General features: G+C 47.3%; 1 protein-coding gene across 1 annotated transcript in view; it reads right to left on the bottom strand.

Annotated features, from left to right (window-relative positions):
• celsr3 (cadherin, EGF LAG seven-pass G-type receptor 3) overlaps nt 1–19,265 on the bottom strand; it is a 52,971-nt gene extending 33,706 nt beyond the window's left edge. The window contains 4 exon segments of the mRNA XM_077003938.1: nt 7,316–7,604; nt 7,714–8,051; nt 13,878–18,990; nt 18,992–19,265. Coding sequence (XP_076860053.1) covers nt 7,316–7,604; nt 7,714–8,051; nt 13,878–18,990; nt 18,992–19,243 — 5,992 coding nt within the window. The 5' untranslated portion in view covers nt 19,244–19,265.
• Between the last annotated feature and the right edge of the window lie 2,388 nt (nt 19,266–21,653).

Below are 21,653 nucleotides of genomic sequence, written 5' to 3'. Positions count from 1 at the left end.
GTCCTTCTTTGTTGCTTTTGTACCTGTCAGTCTGTCTGCAGACTGTGTGTGTGTGTGTGTGTGTGTGTGTGTGTGATGAGTAAGAGGAGTTCAGACACACAAATCCCACCCTCAGGACTCATGACCTGCTGCCTGGCACTGGGGGAGTCTTGGCACAATGCTGGAAAAACATGCAGCTAGTCAACCTCAGGCAACCGCTACTGTAAATAAACCAGACAAAAACGCCTGCATACTCACACACGCACGCACACACGCACGCACACACACACACACACACACACACACACACACACACACACACACACACACATGTACACACATACACACGTACGCACACATATTCGATCCCAAACCTCTATCCACCTTTTTCCTGGAATCCCAATGGGGGTTGCCATGACGTCTCACTATTTCCGTTCCCCGGTTTCTTAGTTCCGGTCTCGCTAGCGTTTCAGCATCGCTAACCAAAACATTGCTAGTGAGACGAATAAAACTGGCTTTGATACCGATTACGTGCTTCAAGTATGAGCTCAGGCTCGACATGTTCCCTTGTCGGGTGCCATAACAACTCAAAAAATTGAAGTTGTTGTTGGAAAGTATATGCTTTGAACACCAGCAGCTTCGTAAACACTGTCCGCGTCCGGCTCCTTTTGTAGTAACTTGGATATTTTTTTCAACATTACTTAATCACATTTAAAATAATTTTATTAGATGCAGCACAATATAACAAAAAAAGATGCCTTAATTGTCAAATTTGATCAAGCCAGTCCAAAGATATTCAAATTTAAATCGTCTGTATTTTTTAATGCAATTAACCTACATCTTGTGATCAAGAAATGTGCGCTAGTTTTACCATGTGGCTAGTGCCCGCCGTGATCATGGTTCATCGGACCAACACGTTGTCTTGGGACCCTTAAAAACTACCTTAAACTGTAGCTACAGACTGGGATGAAACGTCAGGAAACAATAAACAAGAATATAATGTAACGGTCCACGTATCTATTAATATCTTTTGAACAGTCCCACAATGTTTTTGAATGGTCCAAATGCGAAGTTAAAATTCAAGCAGGCTCAAAAAGAAACAGGAGCACGAAATGCGAGTTCTTCTAACGGGATGAGAGAAAGTGGACATTCAATTATGTCATATTACCAAAACTCTGGGAAGAACCTCCTACAAACCGATTAAAACAGCGATTTATTTACAGCGCGCTTGCGATCACTGACCTCGCTTATGCCCGGTTCACACTACACGATCTTAGGCTGGTTTTTCAGTCGCTGACTGTTTTTTGTAGATCGCCGACAGAACTGTGGTCGGAGGCAAATCGGCGATCACTCGTCGCTCGCTCAGTCCTGTAGTGTGAACTGCTGAAAGACGCTCGCCGAGCCATCGCAGACGACCGGCAGATATCTAGCATGTTTAATATCTAGCCCGGTCGGCGACTGAGAGTCTTTGTGAGCCCGCGTCGCCGATCAGTCATGTAGTGTGAAAGCCACAACAACTGAAAGACTTGCGATTACAGCACAACCAGTCATGTAGTGCGAACGGCACAAAAACCTGACGACTGAAAAGTCGTGTAGTGTGAACCTGGCATTAGACAGCGCGACCGGAGAAAAATGTCCGCGGCTCAATCATGATCATGCGGAGATATCCAAGTAACTACGTTTTGCTTTGCATTCCATACCGAAGGGAAGGAGCCTAGCGTGGCTTGCAGTTTTAAAACTGAAATACCATCCGAAGAGGATATATGTTTGCTCGTTTCACTTTGTTGAAAAGAAGCCTACAGAGCTGCATCCTGACCCGGAGCTGTATTTGGGTTACGATAGACCACCCCAAAAGAAGAGACGAATAGTTCGCATGAGCCAAACGGATCTACAAATAGTTATAGTAAAAGTAAAACTACAAACAAACGAGATATTATACATATAATTTATTGTTTTTCAATGTTTCACAACATACGTTCTGCAATGCACGAGTAACCCACTGTCTCCACTACTCCACTCTCCCTCAGCATTACCCACGCCTGATGTTTACCTCAGCTCACGGTCTCACTTGGCTCTACCTCAGCTTTAAAAAAATGAAATCACCATGTTTTTTATACAATACATTTCCTATTTTGTTGCTATAAAGGTAGTTGTATGCCTCTGTGCTTTTATAATTCCGTAGCTCTTCGCCATCTACGCCTTCGGGAAAGACGAAGTAATTGACTATATCAATATCGCTAACTTCAGGCCACAGCTTCATGTTATCAACCCACTCTGAGAGCGTTGAGGGGTGGGGCACTGGTAAAACACAGTCACCACAACTTTTTTTAACGCTCGTACTGTGCAGCCACCTAGTATTATTGGCCGTGTATTTTTAATAAAGCAGCAACGAACGTCCACTTTATGACTCGCTCATAATGTAAACACTACAACCGGAAACCAACAACCGGATTCAGCTACGAATCATGGGAAAGGTTAAAGTTCAGGAAAATCGTGGATAGTGAGTTTAAAATCTCCTCTGAGTTCAATTTTTAAAAGCATCCTGAGCTGCATCCTCCTGCCTCTAGCCCCTCCCCTGTGCCTCTAGCCCCTCCCCTGTGCCTCTAGTTCCTCCTCTGTGCCTCTAGCCCTGCCTCTACAGTCAGCCCCATGCTCATCCAAAACCTATCCTTTGGGTCTGTGCATATTCTAAATAACTGGTACTGTGCACACACGTACATATGCACGTAGACACACACACACATACACACACACACACACACACACACACACACACACACACACACACACACACACACACACACACACACAAAGCATGCAAACAAACAAAAAGCTTCAGGACACAGAAAAACACAGAAAGTCACATTCCACACACAAGTAAGATAAACCTGTTTAATATAATCCCTGGGCAAAAATACATTTCTAGCCATTCTGCCATTACAGCACACACACATGCTCATAATTGTGGAGACACACAAACAGCTCATGAAATAACATTTAAAAAATTCCATCTACTTTTCCCTTATCCAGCTTCCCAAATACACCATGGCAGCCAACTGAGGGAATAGAACACAAGGAGAATAAAGACTATTATCTGCTATGACTGTGTGTGTGTGTGTGTGTGTGTGTGTGTGTGTGTGTGTGTGTGTGTGTGTGTGTGTGTGTGTGAGAGAGTGTGAGTGTGAGAGAGAGAGAGAGAGAGAAAGAGAGAAAGAGAGGAGGAGAGATAAAGAGATGAAGAAGAGGGAAAGACAGTGTGAGATTCTGCCCTATTCACAAGTAACTCCCAAAAATAACTGAACAAGATAATTGAAAACAGTACAGTCTCTCTCACACAGCACAGACTCTCATGGCCTACAGTCTCTCTCACCCACTACAGTCTCTCTCACCAACTAGTCTCTCACCCAGCTGTCTGTCTCACCCACTACAGTCTCTCTCACCCACTAGTTTCTTTCACCAACAACAGTCTCTCTCACCCACTACAGTCTCTCTCACCCAGCCGTCTCTCTCAGCAACTACAGTCTCTCTCACCCAGCCGTCTCTCTCAGCAACTACAGTCTCTCTCACCCAGCCGTCTCTCTCACCCACTACAGTTTCTCTCACCCACTACAGTTTCTCTCACCCACTACAGTCTCTCTCACCAACTAGTCTCTCTCACCCACTACAGTCTCTCACCCACTACAGTTTCTCTCACCAACTACAGTCTCTCTCACCCACTACAGTCTCTCTCACCCACTACAGTTTCTCTCACCAACTACAGTCTCTCTCACCCACTACAGTCTCTCTCACCCACTGGTCTCTCTCACCCACTACAGTCTCTCTCGCCAACTACAGTCTCTCTCACCCACTACAGTCTCTCTCACCCACTACAGTCTCTCTCACCCACTGGTCTCTCTCACTGGTCTCTCTTGTGTGAGCTAGCTAGACTGATATCTAAAGCAGAAACTCTTTTAGTTTCAGTGTTTATACTTTTGCCCGTGCTACACGGGCGGGCTTCTCTACAGAGCATTAGCTTGGGATGAGGCAATGACATGTGTGTGCACATCACACACATCCCGTCACAATCTAGTCACTGACCAAAACCATGGAAAATGGATCCCATTTAGTTGAATATGTAGTGGTTACTTTAGGAACTCTGGCATGAAGACAGATGCAGAGAGACATACATGGAGGGATAAATCAACTGCATCCAGTGACACAGACACAAAGCAATTACACTAAAACATCTGTCTGATAGTCCGATAGCTCCTCATTACAAAGCACTTAGGCGCGCAGACACACACACACACACACACACACACACACACACACACACACACACACACACACACACACACACCTCCATTCACAAAGCACTTATACACATATACTGGTATGTATACAACACCACACAAAAACCATAGACCATAGACACATAGACACATAGATATGTGTGTGTGTGTGTGTGTGTCTACATATGTACATCTATCGGTCATAAGCAAGTTCTTCAGTAAAGTCAGTTTAGATACACACAGGTGTTCATAGACCACCTTACCCAGTAACACTGACCTGCAACACCTTACCCAGTAACACTGACTTGTAACACCTTACCCAGTAACACTTACCTGTAGCACCTTACCCAGTAACACTGACCTGCAACACCTTACCCAGTAACACTGACCTGTAACACCTTACCCAGTAACACTGACTTGCAACACCTTACCCAGTAACACTGACCTGCAACACCTTACCCAGTAACACTGACTTGCAACACTTTATGCAGTAACACTGACCTGTAACACCTTACCCAGTATCACTGACCTGTAACACCTTACCCAGAAACACTGACCTGCACCACCTTACCCAGTAACACTGACCATTAAGACCTTACCCAGAAACACTGACCTGTAACACCTTACCCAGTAACACTGACCTGCACCACCTTACCCAGTAACACTGACCTGCACCACCTTACCCAGTAACACTGACCTGTAACACCTTACCCCGTAACACTGACCTGTAACACCTTACCCAAAAATACTGACCTGTAACACCTTACCCAGTAACACTGACCTGTAACACCTAACCCAAAAACACTGACCTATAATGCTTTACCCAGTAACACTGACCTGTAACACCTAACCCAAAAACACTGACCTATAATGCTTTACACAGTATCACTGTAACACCCTAACCAATGATAATGACCTGTAACATCATATCCCAAAACTGACCTGTAACACCTGACCCAAAAACACTGCCTTGTAATGCCTTAACCAAAGACACCGATATGTACAATGCATTTATACGTGTCAACATTACACATAATAGACACCCACATCCACAGGTAAAGCAGATAACACACATAACAAATACACATATATACACACCCACACTTAAAAATGTGTGCTTTTAAACTACAAACCTGTTCACCCTCAGAGAGAAAAAACAGATTTAAGACTGTCACATTTTTCTCAGTCTCTAACTCCCTGCACCCAGCACGGTTCTTATCCTGGCGCTGCCTTCCTCTCCTCCCATCCCACACAAGTTCCCTCTTCTTCTGTCTGTCTGTTTCTCCATCCCCCGCGCCCCTGCGCCGTGTGTGTGTGTTTTGTAATGTATTCTCTCTCCCTTATTCACGTGATGTTTAATTCATCAAAGCTCCCCCTGCCCCACAGGCAAAACACGCCCCTCCCCATTCTTTCACACATGGTATGACCCCCAGGGGAACCCCATCTGCCCCCACCTTCATCCTTCCTTCTCCTTTCTCTCCCCTCTCCATCTCTCCCTCCTTTTTCACGCCCACCTCCCACTGTAGATCATTTTAGAGCAGTCTGGCTCTCTTCTTCGCCGACTTTCCTCCATACCCAATTGCAGATTTCTCTCTCTCTCACTATCTAATCTCCCTCTCTCAATTTTGTTTCAATGGAGCACGCTTCCTCTCTACGTAATCTCTCTCCTCTTCCTCCTCTCCCTCACATTCTTCCTGTCATTAATTCCAGGGCTTGTCATTCTTGCACTCTCTCTCTTCCTAGAATAGACTCTTTTGTGACCCTGTCTGTATCTCTGTTTTTATTACTTCTCCTTTAATTTGCTCATTCAGGCCCCTCCCTTCCTCTAGGCCACGCCCAGTCTCTTTGTGACTCTTTAACACCACTCCTTGGCGGTCTGTATCGCTCCGGGGTGCTGATATGCTTCTGTATTTTCATGAGTGAATATTTTTCCCTGCAGGCACTTTGAGAATAAAATGCCAAACCACATTATTGCTTTTGAAAATCTCTCTAATATTCAGCACTGCAAGATGAGCTTTAATATTCCTCTTGCCAGGGAAATCAGAGGTGAGCAATAATACTGCTTTTATTCAAACAGCTACATGAAATATTTTTACACACACATTTCATGATGGTTATAAGATGCTTTGCATTGGTTACAAACCATTAGGAGCTGTGCAGCAGGTGGTAGCTGAACTGGTGTGTGTGGTGTTGGGAGCCCAACTCCACCACCTTCAGCTCAGCTGCACACACCACAGGTGTAGGAGGCGGAGGTAAGAATGGAGCTGCTGCTTTCAGCTTCAGATGTATGCTCAGGAAGCCCAGTCTCCACATCTCCATCTCTAAGCCCCCAAGAACCTCACTGTTTCACCAGGCGAGGTATTACCTCGATACAAGGTATTATTTGAGATACAAGCCATTCTCTAAAGACAATACTGCAGTTTAGTGGAGGTGTGGGTCTGTAGGATCAGTCTCTCTCGGGTCTGTAGGATCAGTCTCTCTCGGGTCTGTAGGGTCAGTCTCTCTCGGGTCTGTAGGGTCAGTCTCTCTCGGGTCTGTAGGATCAGTCTCTCTCGGGTCTGTAGGGTCAGTCTCTCTCGGGTCTGTAGGGTCAGTCTCTCTCGGGTCTGTAGGGTCAGTCTCTCTCGGGTCTGTAGGGTCAGTCTCTTGCTGTGTCATAGCTGCAGCAGGCAGCTTCCATAACTTTATCTTCTTATCCACAGCTGTTTTGCTCCAGAAGCTCATTATCATCTCTTTCTGTGCAGTATGTGTTTCTGTCTGTCTCTCTCTCTTTGTCTGTCTCATTAGCCCCATCTCTCTCTCTCTCTCTCTCTCTCTCTCTCTCTCTCTCTCTCTCTCATTCGTTCAGTCTTTTTCTCAGTTGTACAACAGGGTCTATTTCAGGACAGCTGCAATGCTTCAGGCTGGCATAACTACTGAGACTGAGGTTGTGTTTTACCTATGGGATAGTCCCCTCCAAACACACACACACACACACACACACACACACACACACACACACACACGATACAAACAGCCACATGTTCTCACACACACACACACACACACGCTCACACCTGTCTCACCTGTATATTCCTCTCTGCAGATGCAGGTGTATCCCCCCTCCCTCCGAGCACACACCCCTCCGTTCAGGCAGGGATTGGAGTAGCACAGGTTAATCTCCACCTCGCAGTAATCCCCAGTGAAGCCGGGTGGGCAGCGACAACGCAGGCCTGCGATTGGGTGGATGGGCCGGAAAAGCATGGAGGGGGAGGAGATAAAGGGGGCGGAGCTGTTGAATCGCAGGACGCTGATGCACTTCATGTAGTTCTGGCACGGCTCGCGCAAGCACACGTTGTCATCAAACGGCAGCACCTGTGCACAACAATCCAGTTGTTAGAACAGCGTGTGTGTGTGTGTGTGTGTGTGTGTGTGTGTGTGTGTGTGTGTGTGTGTGTGTGTGTGTGTGTGTGTGTGTGTGTACCTGCATCTGAGCAAGCATGTTGAGCCTGGGTCTGTTCAGATATAGCTGCTCCTCCAGCGCTTCCGACGGGAAGAACTTCCCTCCCGGCAACACCGCCGAGAAGCTAACGTTCAACACGCGCTTGGCCTCCGCGTCGGGCTGCACGTTGAAGACGAAAACGTCATCGGGGTCCACCGACAGCACCGAGGACACGCCCTCCAGGAAGTGTGTCAGCAGCGGGGACAGGAAGTGCTCCTGCGACATGTTCTGGAGCCGCACGGTCACGCTGCTGCTTAGCATGTCCTCCGTGATGATGAGCACGCGGAGCAGACACTGGGCGCTGATGCTGTGGATGCCGTCTGGGGGGGGGGGGGGGGGGGGGGGGGGGGGGGTCAGGGGAGGAACGGCACGAGTGAGAAACGTCAGATGTCAACCTTCACGCGCTCGCCTGCACACCGCTGATACGTCTCGCCAACGGGACACGCGCACATCCCTATTCAGATAACGCTTCTGTTATCTCTCTCTCTCTCTCTCAACCACATTCTTTCCATTTTAATTATTAATCCGAATTAACCAAGGACCCAGGCCCTGTAATGCACGTGCCGCATCGAAACAAACAGCATTCCAACAGTGTAGGAATTAGGAAATTCAAAAGGTGTTTTCTGTTTGCTTTTACTTTAATGTGATGAAAAACACTTTGAAAGCCATGCTGCTACAGGCAAAGGTAATGTCAAAGAGGATTTGGGTGAACGGGGGTGAAATATAAATAAATAAACAAACAAAAAGCAAAATATGAAGTGTGTCACTAGCTTTCTTTTTCTAATGCGATTACGTACTGCTTGGAAGAAATTACACAGAGCAACACAGAAGAATTAAGAAATTCTATAATGCAGAAGGAAAACGAGAGGAAAAAAGGACCACTAACATGAGCAGAAAGGGAGAGGGAGTGAGGCGGAGAGAGGAACAGAGGGGAGAGAGAGAGAGAGAGAGGTGGGGGAAGGGAAGACTGGCAGCTGGTTGGATTACAAGATTATGGGGCCTGACTCCCTACTGACCCCACATGCACATACACATGCAACAGCATACACACCCACACACACACACACACACCTTATGAACACATATTGCCTGCACATATTGTACCGGTGCAGTATAGTGTGCACAGGCACTCCCCCACACACCTTATGAACACATATTGCATGAGTGGAGATTGTCCACTATAGAGTGCATGCAGGCATGCACACACACACACAGGAGGCTGGGCCTCACTCGTCGTCCTCCTAGTCCATCCTCACATCCCTGTCTTTTTATCACTCCATTTTCTTCTCTTCCCCCCATCCCCGTGCTATCTGTGTTTAGTCTTTCATAACTGAACTCACTTATTCACTTTAAACCAAAGTTTATTTTTGGAACCTTTAGACCACAGGGGGAAAACAAAGTGTGTGTGTGTGTGTGTGTGTGTGTGTGTGTGTGTGTGTGTGTGTGTGTGTGTGTGTGTGTATGTGTGTGTGTGTGTGTGTGTGTGTGCTCATGTGTGCGTGCGTGTTCATGTATGTGTGTATCTGAGTGCATGCTCTATTTTTTATGGCTGTTAAATGCTGTTAACTTGTTTTCTGCTCTTCCAAAGAGAGAAAATGTATTTGTAGCATTGGGTCACTGTGTGTGTGTGTGTGTGTGTGTGTGTGTGTGTGTGTGTGTGTGTGTGTGTGTGTGTGTGTGTGTGTGTGTGTGTGTTCACTGTGTGTGAACACACACACACACACACACACACACACACACACACACAGTCATGAAAGCAGCAGCCAAATAGGAGCAAATGACCTCCCTAAATCAAAAATGAAATTTAAAATGGCAATGAAAAATCCTTCTTCACACATTCAACTTAAAGGGTTAAAGGGTGTGGAGAGGCTGAATTCACCTGCGATTTAAACCCAGGGAGCCCACACAGACCTACACACATACGTACACACAGATCTACACACAGACCTACACACGGACTTACACACATACGTACACACAGATCTACACACAGACCTACACACATACGTACACACAGATCTACACACATACATACACACAGACCTACACACGGACCTACACACATACGTACACACAGATCTACACACAGACCTACACACATACGTACACACAGATCTACACACAGACCTACACACATACGTACACACAGATCTACACACAGACCTACACACGGACCTACACACGGACCTACACACATACGTACACACAGATCTACACACAGACCTACACACAGACCTACACACAGAACTATACACATACGTACACACAGACCTAAACACAGAACTATACACAGACCTAGCTACACACAGACCTACACACAGACCTTCATACAGACATACACACAGAACTACACAAAGGCCTACACACGGACCTACACACAGAACTACACACAGAACTACACACAGATTTACATACAGAACTACACACAGACCTACAAGCCAATGTGTGGCACCACACCAGCCCTCTCACTAGACACACTGCATCTTTGTCCTGTCCAGTGTGAGCACTTGTAAACAGCACAGCAGACAGGAGTCTCCGCTCTCCACTGTGAGTGAGTAATCCATTTATTCTGATCAAATTAAGAGGGAGGAGTGGATGAGAACAGAAAGAGAGTGCTGGACTGTGGATGCAGCAATGGCAGAGATTATTTGTCAGTCTTGTGTGAGGGTGTGTGTGTGTGTGTGTGTGTGTGTGTGTGTGTGTGTGTGTGTGTGTGAGTGAGTGCGTGCGTGCGTGTTTGTGTGCGCGTGTGTCTTATACATGTGTGAGAGAGGCTGCGATATGTAGATAGGCCTACTTTTTCAATTAGAGGAAATTAGCTAGCAGATAATGTAATAATATAGTAATATCTGCATCTAACCATAATCCTAATACTAACTCTAATCTTAATCCAAACCATAATCTTTCTTAAACAAAAGGCAACATGGGGTTCAAGCTAAAATGTATACATGCACACATGCGCTCACGCGCGCGCGCACACACACACACACACACACACACACACACACACACACACACACACACACACACACACACACACACACACACAAACAAACCATCTGAAAATATTTCTCCACCCATAACAAGGCTTACAAGCATAGACATGCAGGCAGACACGAGTTACACAGAGTTACACTGAATGCATGGTGACAGCTGATAAGTGCGCTGTTTGTTTCTAAATCTAGGTGTCCCCTGGGGCCTAAGTTCTCCTTACACTATCTGTAAAATTGAACAGAATGAGAGCAAGAGAGGGAAGGAGAGAGAGAGGACAGGCAGAAATGATGGAGCTTAACTACACCTGCACACACACATTCTTAACTACACCTGCACACACACATTCTTAACTACACCTGCACACACACATTCTTAACTACACCTGCACACACACATTCTTAACTACACCTGCACACACACATTCTTAACTACACCTGCACACACACATTCTTAACTACACCTGCACACACACATTCTTAACTACACCTGCACACACACATTCTTAACTACACCTGCACACACACATTCTTAACTACACCTGCACACACACACATTCTGGTTCCACATTTCCACTGGGGCTCATTCACTATGTTCACATCCAAGTTAAGAATGACAAAAAAATAAACAAACAAACAAAAACTCAGAAGCATTTGAACACACTCTTACATGTACACCAGGGGTACTCAACTGGCGGACCGCGGTCCGGATCCGGACCCGAACGTAGTCCTGTCCGGACCCAATCTCATTCCTGATTAACTGGATACGGACTAAAACAAAACCGTAGCATTTATTTCAGGGCTATTGAAAAAACACTCCGTCACGAGTGTTACGTTCGCCACCCCCGCTCAACAACTTACGTTCGCCACCCCGCTCAACAACTTACGTTCGCCGCCCCCCGCTCAACAACTTACGTTCGCCACCCCCGCCGCACCGGACCTCAGGTCACAGGTATCTGCCAAAATTGGACCGCGGACAAATTTAGTTGAGTACGCCTGATGTACACTATACACTATATGTTGCATAACTAATAACTATATGATCATCTTCTATGTACTATAAGACAGGGGTTTTGCTCTCCGTCAGTCCACTCACTGCTGTTCTGGACTATTTTGGATGGTTTTTATTTTCTGCAGCGGAAGTTTTAACCAAAGGGTTCCTGTATCTGTCTGTGAGCTCTAACTTGCAAATATCTAACCTGCGCAGTTTCCAGAAACTGTGTTTCTCTCGTTTTCTACATCATTGGTTGTTTTCACAGTATTCACATTAAACGATTGTGCTTTTCCTGCGACTGGCATTCCAACATGTGGAGCAGCATGTGCACATGAGCTTTCACGTCCCGCTAGGAAACGTGAAACAGACTGTGGTGAACGCCGGTGGTGAACCCTACCAGTCTCAGTTTCTGTCTTGGTTTAACACTGCTGGCTAACGTCAACAACGACAGGACGCCACTGTCCTTTTTAATCGTGAATCGTGTGCACTTCAGAGTGTAAAGGGTTTCATTTTGCGACGCCGTATTAGTGCGTCTGGCCCTGTGCGTGCACACGGAGGAACGCAGTGGCGTACCGAGAGAAACTGGTCTCATTTTAAAAACAGCGAACAGCAAATGAAACGCCTTTCATTGTGATAAGCGGAACAGGGCGGGAGCAGCAGCCCTGCCACTGAGCTCGTGAGTCACGCTTCACGCTTCCAGATTCGGAAGAAACGTAAAAAAGCCTCCAGTAGATCCTGGATGGCTCATCATTAGTAAACACTGCAGCGGGACGAGCCCTTTCCTGTAAAATCATTTCTTCCAAATAGAATTTGATCATAATGTATTCACCTTTCCAGGAAGATCAAAGCTGTTGAAGCACTTTTAATAGCGAAAAGGTGGCCCTGCCCCTTTTCAAACTGGTGCTGGTTAAGAACTAGGTCTGCTGTTTCTCTGATTAAAATACATGAATATGTAAATGTGCATCACTACATCAGTTCTCTCTCTTGGGACATCAAATCGGTGCCCAGTTCTGCAGAGGTCAAGCCGCTGTCTACAGTGCAGGGTGTTGGAATAAATCTCACACATACATAATCGCCACATAATAATACCACACAGAACTGCCTTTATCACACTCTGCATGCGCGGTATGTATTAAATGGTATTTTAATTGCATGTGCTCTCTCATCCAAAAAGAACAGTATAACCTGAACAGAGCCCCCCCCTCCCCCCTAGGTCTAAGGCAATATGGAGCAGGCAGGCATAACATGCAGTGATGGGAGTCCTGGGGGGCAGAACTGGGGAGCAGAGTGAACAGGGGACAGAGGGGATGATGCTTCACTTGATGGAGAGGAGACCGAACGAGAGAAAAAAGACAGCCTTGTTTTGCCGGAGGCTGAGCTGACTGGCGGAGTGTTCTGGATCACTCCTAAACCTGGCTATCTTTATATGCCTCATCACAGATTCCTGAACACGGATGACCCCAGGGATACAGCAGACCAATTCAACAGACCATCAAAACCACCGAAGCTTCAAAAACTATCCAGCGTTTCCCAGAATATCACAGAGCCATACATCGCCATTGGCCTATATGACCAAAATCATTTACTCAACTCTTATCTTTCCAGCACAACATTTATAATCAATAAATTTCAAAACTAAACACCATTACATCCTCAACAAGACCACAACCATTGTGTGCCATTTAAACCAGGCTACAGTGAGACCATAATCTTCTTTCAGTCTGCTCTTTTAATGAAGCACTATTACTGTCTATTGTTACCTGCAAGGCACCATTAGCGCTTAATGGAATTCACAATGATCTTTAAATGCACCGTGGAAGCACTTTTGCTGTCAGTCAAGAATCAAATTTCTCAACAGATTTTTTTCCCTCTCTCTTCACACTTTCTTTCGTTCTTTCTCACTCTCTCTCTTTCTCTCCTTCTGCCCTGACACCACTACCCAAAGCATCGCCTTTAGCGACCTAGCATAATAGACCTCCAGTGCAATTGCACTGTAGTGAAGGGTTAGTTAAACCAATACGACCTGATTTGACTCCATCCTGTTGACCTTAATACTCCACCTCCTCCTCTGTTCATCCCAACCCCCTTTTCCCATACTTCCCTCCACTCCCCTCTCCTCCCCTCTTCCCCTCTCCTCCCCTCTTCCTCACTCCGTGACTCACCGGTGACGGAGACCAGCATGGGCGCCACAAGTGGCCGGTTGTTGTCCAGCTGTCGGCTCAGTCGGATCTCTCCGCTTGTGTGGTTGAGCAGGAGCAACCTGAGCTCGTTGCCCCGGTCGATGGTGTAGTGCAGGCGGTCGGTGACGTCTGGGTCGTGGGCCGGGACGCGCCCAATGACTCCGCTTGGGAAGGTGTTGGAGCGGTTCGACACAAAGTTGTTGAATATGATGTGGAAGTCTTGCATCTCAGGCTTGTTGTCGTTTTGGTCGATGAGTCGAATCCGGACCGTGGCGCGGCTTACAAGCGGTGCCGATGTGGCCTGAACCACAATGACATACTCGTTCCGTACCTCATAGTCCAGGTCGATGAGGGATGTGAGCTCCCCAGAGAAGATGTCCATTTGGAAGATCTCTGGGATGTTACCTTCCACAATCTGGTACATGATCTGGGCATTGGGGCCTTCATCTGGATCGGTCGCAGTGATCTGAGCTACAACGGACCCAACTGCACTATTTTCTTTCACCCGAACCTCGAAGTCATCAGCAGGGAACACGGGAGCGTTGTCATTAACGTCCATCACACTCACCTGAATGCGTACAGGTGTACGCTGAGGTGGAATGCCACGGTCGACTGCAAAAGCTGTCAGCTCGTAGAACGGAACACTCTCACGGTCCAGTCGACGCACTGTCCGGACTATTCCGGAAGTGGGCTCGATGGTGAAATCACCATCCCCATCCTCTCCATTTTGAAACGTATACTGTACCCGGCCATTAGCATGAGCGTCTCGGTCAGTAGCAGAGATCTGTAGAACACTGGTGAAGGGCGGGGCATCTTCGCTGACTCCGCCCTGATAGTGTGGGCTGAGGAACTGCGGTGCATTGTCATTCACATCATTCACGTTGACCTCCACATAGGTTGTGTCAGATTTCTGCGGGATTCCATTATCACGGGCCGTTATGGCAAGCGTATATGTCATCTGGTCCTCATAGTCCAGCTCTGCCTGGAGGGTGATCGCACCTGTCGCGGGGTCGATGCGGAACTGTGGGATGTTGTCCTCTAGAAAGTACGTGATGCGTGCGTTCTCCCCCACGTCCTCGTCCGAAGCGCTGATCACCACCACGGTGCTGCCGGGCGGTCTGTCCTCATTCACACTCACAGAATAGTGAGCGCTCTGGAACACGGGCCGATGCGTGTTAGCATCCGTGATGTTAACGTGCACCTGACATGTATCGTGAAGAGTTCTGTCGGAGGCGGTGACCGTTAACACATAGCGCCGCTCCTGCTTGTAGTCGAGCGGCAGTGCCAAGGAGACGAGCCCGGATCCGCCAGCTGTACTGATAGCAAATCGGTTCCGTGTGTTGCCGCCTGTGATCTGGTAGGTAACCGCGCTGTTGACATCACGGTCGACCGCAGTCACGCTAACGACACTCGTTCCGACTGCAGCATCCTCGTTCAGCCGAACATAGTACTCCTTCTGCAAGAACTCTGGGCGGTTGTCGTTGACATCCATCACGGTGATGGTGACACTGGCTGTAGCGGAGAGAGGTGGTGTGCCATAGTCCCTGGCCTCAACACCAAAGAAATAGTGTTCCACTGATTCCCGGTCCAGCTCTGAACTCACCGTTACCCAGCCAGTAGCTGCATTAATGATGAATGGCGTGTCTGTTCCTGTTCCTGTTAATCTATACTCTAGACGTGCATTATCACCACTGTCAGTGTCAATCGCCTGTATGTGCAGAATGGAGTGGCCAACGGGGGCGCTCTCGAGTACCGTGGCCTGAAAGGGAGTAGACACAAAAATGGGTGGATTATCGTTAACGTCGGTGACTTGCACGCTCACTATTCCAGTGTTGTTAGATAGAGGTGGCCGGCCGTTATCTTGAGCACGTAGTCGTAGAGTGTACTCCCGTTCCGTCTCGAAGTCCAGAGGTGCCACCACCTGTATTTCCCCTGTTACGCTATCAATAGCAAACTGTCCTCTGCTGTTCCCGCTGATGATGTTGTAGTGCACGGCAGAGTTCACGTCTTTATCTTGATCGGTGGCACTGACGCGTAGGATTTCTGAATGCGGACGCACGTCTTCTCGAACCGCAACCACATAGCGTTTCTGGCTGAACTGTGGAACGTTATCGTTCTCGTCTAAAACGGTTATGTGCACGCTAACGGTCGCCGATCGCGGGCCCGGTTCGCGTCCTTGGTCGCTCGCTTCCACTAATAACGTGTAGCGTTCGTTCATCTCTCGGTCCACAATACCACGTGTAGTGATCAGACCTGATCGTGGGTCGATCTCAAAAGCAGAACGTGCCACGGCCGCACTCTCCCCAACGAACCGGTAACGGATATTGGCGTTAGATGGAGAGTCGAGATCAGTTGCACGCAACTGCAAGATTGGATAGCCCTCTTCTACATTTTCTCTAATCGTTTCGCGATACTCTGTCTGTTCAAAAATCGGAGAATGATCGTTGCGGTCAGAAACGGTGATGGCCACCATTGTTGTGCCTGACAGTCGTGGTGAGCCGTGATCAGTAGCAGTCACTCTGAAGTAATGCAAATCCATGTGTTCTCTGTCCAGGATATGCGTGGTAGTGATGAGCCCAGTTACAGGGTCAATGTGGAAGTAATCCATGGATCTGCTGTTCATTAAAGGAGCCATGCTGTAGCCAAGCCTGCCTGCCTCTCCGGCGTCCGGATCCTCTGCTAACATTGATATGACTGAAGTGCCAGGAGGCTGGTTTTCTGCCACCTGGATCTGGTAGTTATACTGGGGGAAATGGGGATGTCGATTGGCAGCTCGGCGAGAACGTGCAAGAGCGTGTCCACCTGTCTGGTCTTCAGAGGGCCCCTCGCACTTTATGTCTTTTCCCCCATTACTCTCTTTCTCTGTTTGTTTCATGTCCTCAGTGTCCATAGTTATTCGAGCGCTTTCTACCCGGTCTCTCCTGTGATTTGACTTATCGTGTTCTGGCCATGTTTCTTTGATTGCATGCCAGACTTTGTTCTTATCTCCTCTGTCTCCTGTGATCTCGGCCTCTGTCTCCGCGGTGTCTCTGCCTTGACGTTTACTTTCCTGTCTCAGTAAATTTCTGTCTGTTTTCAGCACATCTTTCGTATTCTCTGTGATCACCCATTCCTCTTTCTCTTCGTTCCTACCCCCCCTGCTACCCTTTCGCTTTCTCTCCCCCTCCTCCCTCACCACTCTCTTCATCCCTCTCTCCCTCCTCCCTGGCTCAGTGGCCCTCAGCCAGTCTTCCCGCTGACTGACAGCCTCAGCTGGTAATGAGACTTTACCGGATTTTAATTGCGACCGCGTGGCTTCCATGCTGACGTCTAAGCTCGTGCTCTTAGCGCACGCCTGGGTTGGATCCTCCGTTGGGACGGAACTCCGTTGAGTACGAGCACGTGGCACACTCAAAGTTAACTTTTCTGGCAAGTCATCGCTGTTCTTCTCGTCATCACTTGGGACAATTTGTCTTTCGTTTTTATGCTTTTCATCGCTGCCTCTACTGATGTGTTCGTTATTCCGTGTTTCATCGTTGTTATTGTTGTTATTACTATTCCAAATAAACGCACTTCGACTAAAATGTACAGTGTTCTCATTGAAATTGTTGTCGGGAGCTGTCCAAAGAGGTCGTGGTGCTGATCGTTTCGTAGAGTTTAATTCAACCGAGAAGATGATGCGTGGCGTTGAATCAGTAACGGTATCGATGACACTAAATGGTGAGTCAGAGATATGAACTTCGAGTCGTTCCGCCTCGGTCTGATACGTGACGAGACTGGATGTTGTATGATAATTAGTTTCTCTTTCGTCGGAGCGATAGGGCTTTCCAGTAAGTCTCGCGGCATGATGGATTCGGTTGTCCCGTTGTGACACATCCTCTCTGGAGACAGAAGCACGCGCAACACTTTGTTTCAGAGCACAAGAGAATTTATGGGGATGCTTTCGGTCATGTTCAATCTTCTTGCGGAAATTTGTGTTCGGGTTGGCGGTATCCACGACCTCGACATTTACACATAAAGATGAAGTGTTGCGATGAAATGCGACGTACTTGCGTTCACGAGTACTTTCTCCACAAACTAAGTCCCCTGCGGGTGCGGAGCGCTTTAGATAGCTGCTGAACCGGTGCCAGCACATTTTAGAACATCCTGCGCGCACGAGGGTGACTCCTGTAATCCAGTGTGATTCCACACAGCTGTTTGCTCTTCCTGTTACAGCGACAGAAACACGCTGTGTCCAGAACTCGCGTTCCACACACCTCGCTGTATTCCCAGCGGCTGTATTAAAACACCCATGCCAGCCATCGTCGGTGGGATCGATAACACTGAAAGCGCCTGAGGAGGGACTGTCCGTTTTCCTTTTGTCTAGTTTATCGGCGTCCAAAACACGGGGAGCCACACTCGTATAAGAGAGAGGACTGTCTCTAAATTGCGACCAAGCCTGCCTCTTGGCAGTGGTCAACTTCTTCTTTGAGTAAGAAAAACAGTGGACAGGCCCAGTTGCCCAACCTCCGGAACTCCTGCTATCCAAATGGGACTGACAATCTATCCATCCCTGCCCCCTGTACTCGCCTCGTACAAAGACCCGCCCCGCGTCTAGATGAGTCTGTAGTGGTGAGCAGCCTCTAGTCCTTTGTACAGACCTTTTTTTGCCATTCTGAACCAGAGAAACAAGAACATAAGAAACAACGCCCTTCCCAACGCCGCCAACGATCCCCCTAACTAGCTGTTGATGATAACGTCTGGTCCGCGGCGCCGGTTCTGATATAAATAAATTATTGTAATCCACCAGTAACGTGCCGACGGGGGTTCCTGCTGATCGGTTACGTGAATATGGTTTGTAGATCAGAAATTCTAAACCCGATGCAATCCACGCTGGCGTCCATGAAGGGCGGATCACCAAAGCGCCCCCAGCCAAAGCCCCCGATCCCGTTCTGTCGGGCTGACTGAGGTTCCGAGTGTCTCCGGGGGCTGGGTGGGAGCACTGGGAGCCCCGGCACGGCCCCGCCGCTTTTCCCGGAACAACGGCGAACAAAGAGCAGAGGAGAAGGTGTAAGAGTAGCGGCGACAGCGAGCTAAAGCCCAGCAGCAGTGCAGCCATTAGTCTGGTGAGATCCTTTCTCTTCCCCTTTCTCCCTCTCGCCCTTCTCTCTGTCTCTCACCCTCTCTCTCCCTCCGAACGGGCAGTTCTTTCTCTTGTTCTGTCTTTCCCAACGCCGGCTAAGTCGCCAGCTCCTCCAGCACCACCCGACGCCTTCCGCCGTGCTCCCCGGTCTCTCGGTGGTCCCGGGAAGCTCGCATCTACTCTTGATGTTCGGTAGAGCTCGCGCTAACAGCGGCACGGGCGCAGCATCTCCCTTACTCACTCGCATCCAACATGGCTCACAGCGGAACCCGGTGCTACTATCATTCCTCCCCCCTCTCTTCCTCAGTTCTCCCGTCTCCCCTCCTCCTCCTCCTCTCTCTCTCTCTCTCTCTCTCTCTCTCTCTTTTTCCCTCTACATCACTATCTCACTCTCACACAGAGGTACAAACACGCACTCTCTCTCCCTTCCTCTCTCTCTTTCCCTCACTCCCTCTCTCTCTCCCCTCCCTCTCTTTCTCTCCCCCTCTCTCCCTCTCTCCCCCTCCCTCCCTCTCTTTCGGACTAGGAGAATAGTCCAGTCCAGTGTGCGCAGGGCTGTTTCACCAACCGTGGTCGCCATATCCGCCACTAGAAAGGGACTTGAAAGGGACCACAAACATATACTATTATTACCCTAAACGTCTACAAGAGTAGAGAAGGAGAGAATAATAATAATAATTTTAAAATATGTAACATAATGATTTTTCTCAGTGCAGGTTTTAACAATAAACATATAGTGTATTTAAACAGAAGCCACTTTAAACGCTACTAGGAAACCTATAGAGGTTGATTTTTTATTGAAACTAATATAACTGATGCCCACCTGTGACGTCATGCCTTGGACACATGGGCGCAAATATGTTTCGATTCATTCAAACCCACATATTTCCGCCACCACTCAATAATAGTAATAATAATAATAATCTGCTAATATTGTTCAAAATGATAAACACTTGTTTAAAAGAACTTGTAAAATGTAAAAATGATTAATTATTTTGCTAATTTTGTTTATGGTTATTTACACTCTAAACAAAAACTGTTCAAATGAAGGTGGCGTGTTTTTACAACACATTATGTACAAAGTCATTTTACAGCCGAATATTTTTGCCCCGCGAGGAGGCCTGGGAAAACTGAGCTCCATCAGAAATAGACCTGCACGATACAAAAACCAATCTGTGTCTTGCACAGTCTAGCTGGCGCTTAGATAGTTGGAACGAATCCACGGATGTTGAAAAATTCATACGGCTCAATTATTCCAGACAGACATACACGCGCGCACACACACAGGACAGGCGCACGCACGCAATACGCACGCACGCACGCACGCGCGCGCGCGCGCACACACACACACACACACACACACACACACACACACACACACACCCGCGAGATAAGCTGCACTCGCGCCCACGGTTCTCATGCTCTGTCTTGTCTGAGCTGAACAGACTCACTTCTGGGTTGACTGGGGTTCAGTAGGCTCCAGTGCTCGCGCTTTCTATGCACTCGCGATAGCTAAGAGAAAATCCACTGGTGGATCGTCGCCGTCATTTGGGTATCAGCGCATTTTGGGTCCAGACGTTTGTCATGTTGGCTTGATGGCATTATATCAGACATGGCAACCTAAATCACATTAGTGGAGAGAGCGAGGGAATCCCCCATACAAGCGTGTCTGTAATAAAGCTCGTATTTTCTATTGACTAGCAAAGCTGATCAAACTGCCTAAGAATCACTGCCACGTTCATTCTTTATTTACAAAGGACTCCATAGGGAAACGGAATCACACGTACCTACGTGTATTCATCATTATCCAAAGCGCATGGCTCATTTGCTGAGCATGATAACCGGATCGGGTCAGCTCTGTTTTACTGTTTCAGCATCGAGTCAGTAGACTGTATATGATAAAACTTAATTCAGTGAATTAGATACCATTTTATTATTGTACGACCCATTTTATTTATGCAGATTTGCTACACGGATGCACGAAAATATACTGAATATCTTCAAAAAGAAAAAAAACCTTAAAAATGTTGAAATGTTGTACAGTTGTTTAAAAAGTTAATAAAATCCAGACTGAATAAAAACTAGTAAATAAAACTGTTTCTTATGAGAACGTACCTCTTACTAATCTTGCACTTAAGGTGCACCCTAATGTTGACTACTGCTCACATTTTTATACTTTTATAACATCAATGTTATGGCATCTACACAAATACAGCGGGAGCTTAAGGAAAGAGGGTGAGGCCTGTTTGAGAAACTAACAACGTACCTCAGAACCTTGGACAGCGCCTGCACGCTGTCGTACTGTGTGTATCAGGCGCTCAACTCGAGATGCGGGTGTTTTTTATGATAAAGACGGACTGCGCTATCAAACTTCATATAAGCCCATTTGACAGAATTTGCCAGGTCCAAACATATTCAGGGATAGTATAGGATCTTGTATGTTTTATGTCATTCACTATTACTAACAGACTGGTGATTTCATATTTTTTGTTCTAATAGAATATAAAATGTATTTTATTAAAGCCTAAAATGATTATTAATGTATTTTTTTAGAAAATTCTATTTTGATACTAGTGGGGGTGTCGGGGTCGGGGGGAAGGGGGTTGTCCCCCGTGAATCCAACTTGCAGATCACACCTTATGGAGTGCTCATCTAAC

Source organism: Brachyhypopomus gauderio, chromosome 4, assembly GCF_052324685.1.
Source record: "Brachyhypopomus gauderio isolate BG-103 chromosome 4, BGAUD_0.2, whole genome shotgun sequence".
In the NCBI taxonomy this organism is placed as follows: Eukaryota; Metazoa; Chordata; class Actinopteri; order Gymnotiformes; family Hypopomidae; genus Brachyhypopomus; species Brachyhypopomus gauderio.
The sequence above is the reverse complement of the archived record's forward strand: the minus strand, read 5'-3'. Positions and strand labels throughout refer to the sequence as shown.